Source organism: Schistocerca piceifrons, chromosome 5, assembly GCF_021461385.2.
Source record: "Schistocerca piceifrons isolate TAMUIC-IGC-003096 chromosome 5, iqSchPice1.1, whole genome shotgun sequence".
Taxonomy (NCBI): Eukaryota; Metazoa; Arthropoda; class Insecta; order Orthoptera; family Acrididae; genus Schistocerca; species Schistocerca piceifrons.
In genome coordinates, this window is record NC_060142.1 from 127,034,243 (window position 1) to 127,042,076 (window position 7,834).

Sequence of the window (7,834 nt, forward strand, 5' to 3'; positions counted from 1 at the left end):
GCAGAGACCTCTATGGGTCTCCGACGTCCATGACGTCTGGCGCGGTTTCAAATTCCGCGGCACGCGGTACCAGATCCCTCCCCCCTGAAACTTGCACATAGGAGCGGAAATGCCCCGGACGGTGCCAAGGTGGGTGGCAGTGGGAAGAGGAACTGGACATATCAACCGCTAGTGGCGGGGAGGAAGGGACGCCCCAGGTATCCATGACAGCCGATCCAGAGTCCATCCAGAGTCCAGGGCAGGGGAGGGAGCCGCCGATCCACCCGGAGGTGGAGAGGGCCAGCGGCAGGCCCACAGGGAGATGGCAACCGGGGGCTGAGGCGGTGACTAGAGCACCACGTCCGTACTCGAAGGAGGTAGGGAAAGAGGCGGCGGCGCGAGTCCTGTGGCAGCACGAGGGCGGAGCTGGTTATGATGGCGGCGCTCCAACCCTTTAGACGTCTGCACTGATGTAACACGCCGCCCATGGGCCACGACAACTGTGGCGGGTGTTCAACCCACCTTCGGCCGTACTCGCAGGCCCACATGGCCGTGCCAGGGGCATACTGCTGTGAGGGCTGGGAGTGGGGGCAGGAGGAGGACGGCATCAGCAAATGGAGCAGGGTCCAAGGCTGTCACCCATGAAGTAGCTCTGCCAGACTGTGACCGTCAATTGGCGTAGTGCGATAGGTGCTCAAAAACAGGGTGAGGGCCAATGTGGTGGGAGATGTGTTGACCGCCTTCGTCAACTGTTGTTTAAAAGTGCAGACAAGCCTCTCCACTGCACCATTGGACGAAGGGTGGAATTGGGGGCTACGGATATGCTTGATACCGTTAACCTGACAGAAGTCGTGGAAGCAGGATGCTGTGAATTGGGGACCATTATCAGAGACCAATGTGTGGGGCAGGCCCTCAATGGCTAGAACCTGGGCCAGGGCCATGAGTGTAGCCTCCATGGTGGTGGATGCCATTCGGACAACATATGGGTGTTTGGAGTAGGCATCAATGATGAGTAACCACATGGACCCCAAAAACGGGCCCGCAAAATTGACATGGATGTGATCCCAGGGCCGGCGAGGCACAGGCCAGGGTGCAAACAACTGAGGGGGGCTTACCTAGTGATGCATACAGACAGTACAGCCACGGCCCAGGTGCTCAATATCGCCATCAATGCCAGGCCAATACAGATGCTGGTCAGCCAAAACTTTCATACGGAACATATACCAGTGCCTGCGGTGTAACAAACTGAGCACCCAAAGCCGCAATTCCAGAGGGATGACCACCCGGTGGGCATCTGACTCCGTGGCCAACAGAAGGACATCATCGAGCACAGAGAGCCTGTGGGACAGGTGATGCCAGGGGCTGAAATCGGACTGCATCCGATGAGTAACATAGGATGGCCACCCATGGACCATGTAGTTGAGAACCTGCCGCAAGACAGGGTCGCGGCGGGTAGCCGCAGCAACGTCAGCAGCCATAAGAGGAAGACCACCCAGCGCATCCCGGCAGGCAGAATCAGTGTGAAAGCAGAGGACCTCCTGTTGGTCAGGCAGGATCGGGGCCCGCTGGGAGACATGACAAAGTGTCCGCATTAGCATAGTGGGTGGTGGGCTTATACCGGATGGTGTAAGCGTAATTACATAAAAATAATGCCCAGCGCTGGAGACATTGAGCCGCCTGCTCAGGAAGGTAAGAGTGGGGTCCGAAAAGTGTAACCAAGGGTTTATGGTCCGTCAGGAGGGTGAACTTTGCCCCAAAGAGATAGGAATGAAAGTTTTGGACGGCAAACATGATCGCCAGGGCCTCCTTCTCAATTTGGGAGTAGTTCCGTTGTGCTGGGGTCAACGTCTTAGAGGCATAAGTGATGGGCTGTTCAGAGCCATCGGCATCCTGGTGCGCGAGGATGGTCCCAATGCCGTATGCTGACGCATCAGCTGCCACAACCAAGGGGCGGTCCGGAGAGAAGGGAGTAAGGCAAGGGGCGGACTTCAGCATCGCCTTTAAATAGAGAAAAGCCTGGTCAAAGGCAGGAGTCCAAACAAAAGGTACCCCTTTGCAACGTAAGTGATTGAGGGGTTGAGCAACGGAGGCAGCCTGAGCAAGAACTTTAAGTAATAAGTAACCTTGCCCAGAAACACCTACAGTTCCGATAAGTCCTTGGGACGAGGAAGGGCCTCAATGGCTGTGACATTATGACCTGAAGGGCCAATGCCATCTTTGCTAAGCCAGTGGCCCAAGTATTCCACTTCTGGTTGAAAAAAAACAACACTTGTCCAGCCGACAGCGTAGACCATCAGACTGCAGAGCGTGAAATAAGGCGCTGAGGTTTTGCAAATGCCTGGTGACCAAGATGTCATCCAGATAATTTACACATGCAGGGATAGGCTGGGTAAGCTGCTCCAGGAATCACTGGAAAATGGCCAGTGCTGAAGAGACACCAAAGGGAAGGCACTTGTACTTATACAATCCGAAAGGCGTGTTGGTAACCATGATGTTCTGAGATTCGGCATCCAAGGGCAACTGGTGGTATGCCTCAGCCAGGTTGATCTTCGAAAAATACTCTCCCCCGGCAAGCTTGGCAGATCTTCCTGTTGGGGAGTGGGGTAAGTGTCAATGAGGGACTGAGCATTGACTGTAGTGCTGAAGTCCCCATACAGCCAGAGGGACCCATTGGGTTTCCATATAACCACCAGTGGTGTTGCCCATGCACTGTAAGTTACAGGTTCCAGCATACCAGGGGCTGGGAGCCGATCAAGTTCCTGCTTGACCGCTGGCCATAAGGCCACCGGAAGGGGCCGGGCCTGGAAAAAGTGAGGCTCTTCATCCGGTCGGAGGGTGATGTGCACCTGAAAGCCAGAAGCACATCTGAGATCCGGTGCAAACAACGATGCAAATGTGGAGTACAGATCGTCCGAGACCTGAAAGGGAACAGCCGTGGAAACAACCTTAACTTCCAGAATGAGATTTTCACTCTGCAGCGGAGTGTGAGCTGATATGAAACTTCCTGGCAGATAAAAACTGTGTGCCCGACCGAGACTCGAACTCAGGACCTTTGCCTTTTGCGGGCAAGTGCTCTACCATCTGAGCTACCGAAGCACGACTCACGCCCGGTACTCATGGCTTTACTTCTGCCAGTATCTCGTCTCCTACCTTCCAAACTTTACAGAAGCTCTCCTGCGAACCTTGCATCCCTTAGTGCTCAGAGCCATTTGAGCCGAACCTTGCAGATCTAGCACTCCTGAAAGAAGGGATTTTGCGGAGACAAGGCTTAGCCACAGCCTGGGGGATGTTTCCAGAATGAGATTTTCACTCTGCAGCGGAGTGTGTGCTGATATGAAACTTCCTAGCAGATTAAAACTGTGTGTCCGACCGAGACTCGAACTCGGGACCTTTGCCTTTCGCGGGCAAGTGCTCTACCATCTGAGCTACCAAAGCATGACTCACGCCCGGTACTCACAGCTTTACTTCTGCCAGTATCTCGTCTGCTACCTACCAAACTTTACAGAAGCTCTCCTGCGAACCTTGCAGAACTAGCACTCCTGAAAGAAAGGATATTGCGGAGACATGGCTTAGCCACAGCCTGGGGGATGTTTCCAGAATGAGATTTTCACTCTGCAGCGGAGTGTGCGCTGATATGAAACTTCCTGGCAGATTAAAACTGTGTGCCCGACCGAGACTCGACCTCAGGACCTTTGCCTTTTGTGGACAAGTGCTCTACCATTTGAGCTACTGAAGCATGGCTCACACCTGGTACTCACAGCTTTACTTCTGCCAGTATCTCATCTCCTACCTTCCAAACTGAAGTCTACCAACTGCTTTATCCACAACTGAACCTTTGTGATCATTCGATTTCATATCCTAACAAAGTGTTACACCCAGGTATTTGTATGAGTTGGCAGGGTCCAACAGTGTCTCATTGATATTATAGTCATAAGATACTATGTTTTTTCATTTTGTCAAGTGCAAAATTTTACATTTCTGAACATTTAGAGGAAGTTGCACATTCTCTGCACCACATTGAAATCTTATCAAGATCTGACTCAATATTTATGCAGCATCTCTCAGATTGTACTTCAGTATAGATAATTTCATCATCTGCAAAATGCCTGATTTTACTATCAATATTGTCTACAAGGTCATTAATATGCAACATGAACAGCAAGGATGCCAACACACATCCCTGGGGCACACCTGATGTTCCTTCATCTGACAGTGACACACTATTCAAGATAACATGCTATGTCCTCCCTACCAAAAAGTCCTCAATCCAATCACAAATTTCACTTGATATCCCATATGATCATATTTTTGACAATAAGCATAGGTGTGATACTGAGTCAAATGAAGAAACACTGCATCTACCTGGTTGCCTTCATCCAAAGCTTTCAGTAAGTCATGTGAGAAAAGTGCGAGTTGTGTTTCATATGATTAATATTTTCAAAATCTGTGCTAGCTGGCATTGGAGGAGGTCATTCTGTTCGAGGTACTTCATCATGTTTGAGGTCAGAATATGTTCTAAGATTCTACAACAAATCAGTGTCATGGATACTGGGTGGTAGTTTTATGGGTCACTTCTACTAACCTTCTGGTATCAGGTGTATCCTGTGCCTTTTTACAAGAACTGAGCACAGTTTTTGGCTTGAACACTCTACGATAATTTATGATTAGGAGAGGGGCTAATTCAGCCACAAATTCAGTATAGAATCTGACAGGGATTGCATCAGGGCCTGGAGCTTTGTTCAATTTTAATTATTTCAGCTGTTTTACAGCAGTATCATGTGAATGACAGTGATGAGTGCTTATGCAATTTTGTACGTATTTTATCATGAACAGTTGTTTGAACCAAAGGAAAGAAGACAAAACCCCTTTTGCTCACAACAGGTGGAGGTCTCTCATCAGGGAGGCCAACGGATCAATCCTGTGTCTGACCATCTTGGTTTAGGTTTTCCGTGATTCCCCTAAATCACTTCAGGCAAATGCTGGGATGGTTCCTTTGACAGGGCGCAGCTGACTTCCTTCCCCATCCTTCCCTAATCTAAGGAGACCGATGATCTCGCTGTTTGTTCTCTTCCCCCAAATCAGTCCAATCCAATCTCTTATCCAGTGTTTGGCAGGATCTCACTTCTTTCTAGCCTTCTGCAACCTGTTCCTCTTTCCTTTCTGAGGCAGGAACTAAAAGTTCTAAAAGTTACGATTGTTTTTTGTACTTTCATTTGTGTCTACTGGCAGTACTTGAAACTGTATGTAGGCAAGAGCTGTTTTATTCCATCTTAATAGAGGTGTTCCTCCATCTATGGAAATAAATGATTCACTTGGTGTGAAATGTAGACCAAGTTATGGATTATCCAAAACTTCCTACGGTAACAACTGCAACCATCTGCATGTGTCATGCACACTGTGTACATGGCCATTGCTACACAGTAAATAAATTTGTTCTAGGTGATATTTCTCATTGTCTTCTTTGTTGGTGAGTTTGTGGGACATTTTTCCACTGATGTCATTTATTACTAAGTGTGTGGTAAGTTGCAGAACTCTATCACCTGTAAAAGTACAGTCCAGGCAATTGTTTCCTTATTCTTCATGACTATAAAAATATCTGTGCAGTAGTCAGTTGATTTTGTTTTTGATCATTCATTACTTTCACCAACTGCAATGTTTGAACAGTGTTTCTGACAACCCTTTGTATCAGTAACTGTTTATCAACAACTGTTCATAACAGTTACGGGCATTAAATTCATCAACAATTAGCCATCTGTTTTGTTAGAACATCCCTACAATTTTCTGGATTACTTCATAAATAACTACCCATAGTGACAGATTGTTTCAATTCTGAACCATTTTTCATGATATTTTCGGTATAAATACAAATGAATTGATAAAAATTTTACTAACTGTGGCCACTTTTTAAGTAAAATAGTTCTACAGCTGATATTAGTCGAATTTTTGCATGTGCTGTAGTCAACAGTTACACAAATAATGAGAAGTTTAGTATTTTCTTAACTTGGTCTGTGTCCTTATGACTACATGAACAAAGTTAATATTTTCTCTAATTCTGACATTCAGAGACACAGTTAATAAAATACTGTGTTGTTCATTCTCCTGTAAGCATATGGATTTTTATGCATAGATAATTGTTAGTTTATGCTTGGAAGAAGGTTATGCTTTAAAAGTAATAACAATAACTTCTCTGATGAAATACATAGCTCAACACAGAATACAAAGCAAAGCTAGATGCACTTTCATGATATTTATACTTAACAATAATAACTGTACAAGCAAGTGAAAATATGAACAATTATGCCCTACACACTACTCTGTTCTCAGAGCTACAATGTACACAGTATCAGAACTAAGGAAAACTATCTCCACAAGCAGGGATGTTGAGGTGCCGACAGGCACAGTGAAAAAGACTGCTAAACATTGTAAGATTTCTAACAAAAAAGTCCTGCTTCCGAAATAGAAAATGCACACATGTTCACACAAGCAGAATTCACACAGACACGTGGTCACTGTTTCCAGCTCCCCATCTCTCAGAGACAGTGTCTGGAAGCTTAAAATATTTAGCAGCCTTTTTCATTATGCCTGTCTGCGACTGAATGGCTTTTCTGTGTGATGAGTAGCTATCTATCCTTTTAATATTGTTGTTATTCCATCCTGGACTTCCCACTGTTTTGTATTCTCAAGAAGGAAATTTAGGAAGTATAAAACTTTTCAAACAGCTGGAAGTGTCCGACGCTGCTGTGTAATGAAATATGCTAAAGGTTATTTAACATTTCTAAAATAAATAAATTTTTAAAATAACTAGCAGTAGTACATAATGAATAATAAGTTATAACAAGTAATAGCAAATATGTTCTAAAATTTTTATACGTGGTGACATGCTACACATTTACAGAGAAATATGTATTACAGCGAAAAATACATTTATTAAAAAACAGCAATATCTTATTGTATTACAGTTCTGTTATATACTAGTAGTTTCTGAGTAAGGAGCAAGTAGTGAAAGAGAAAGTTGTGTATGTACTCACTATCATGATCTTACTTATTTTTTCCTCTTCACAGTTTGTAGATGAAAGCAATGTGGAATCAAGAGTATGGCCTCGTGCTTCAGCAGTGGCTGAAAGGTTGTGGTCACCAATGAATGTTACAGATATAGATGAAGCAGCTACACGAATTGAAGAACACTACTGTCGACTGCGAAGACGTGGTATAAATGCACAACCCCCAAATGGACCAGGTTATTGTGTTTAATTGGCTAATATCTGTTGTTACAAAATGCTGTCTGTAGTTTCTACAAACATTACAACAGTGTATAATAGACAACAAGGTGGACTGTCAGTGTGAAGACAAATAACAAAGTGATGAGAAATAATTTTTATAAAGAAATTCCCAGAGTGGCAATTCTTCCAGAAAACCTGGAATTCTCAGGGAATTTCAGGAATTTAGTAAAATCTCAAGGAATTCTGCATTTTTAACATAGCATTGAAACTGAATTTTATTGAGTTTTATAAATCACAAATTTTAAAATACTTAATGTCTTAAAGTGTGTTAATTATATCAATATTGTTTCATATAAATTATTGATGTTTACAAACTTCAGTTAAGCTAGTGATTATGGCTGGTATATTGCACAGTTGAGAGGAAAGAAGTCATTATTGTGATATGCTGATCCTCCCACCACCACCACAACGCAACCCGTGCTCACTGTTAAGCTTCTTGACTCTAGACACCATTTTCCTTGTCACATCTGGAATTCTCGGGGAATTTTTTTTCCAAGTTGGAGTAGCCACCCTGTTTCCTCCCCCAAAGTAGTATTTAAGTACTGAAATAATGCTATGTGCATTTCTGTGAATGT

The 7,834-nt window shown here is 44.8% G+C and overlaps 1 protein-coding gene across 1 annotated transcript in view; it reads left to right on the plus strand.

Moving 5' to 3' along the window:
• The window catches only part of LOC124798667 (beta-hexosaminidase subunit beta-like), a 68,754-nt gene extending 61,524 nt beyond the window's left edge, over positions 1-7,230 (plus strand). Inside the window, exon 7 of the mRNA XM_047262167.1 lies at positions 7,042-7,230. Coding sequence (XP_047118123.1) covers positions 7,042-7,230 — 189 coding nt within the window. The remainder of the gene's footprint in view (positions 1-7,041) is intronic.
• Positions 7,231-7,834: the final 604 nt, after the last annotated feature.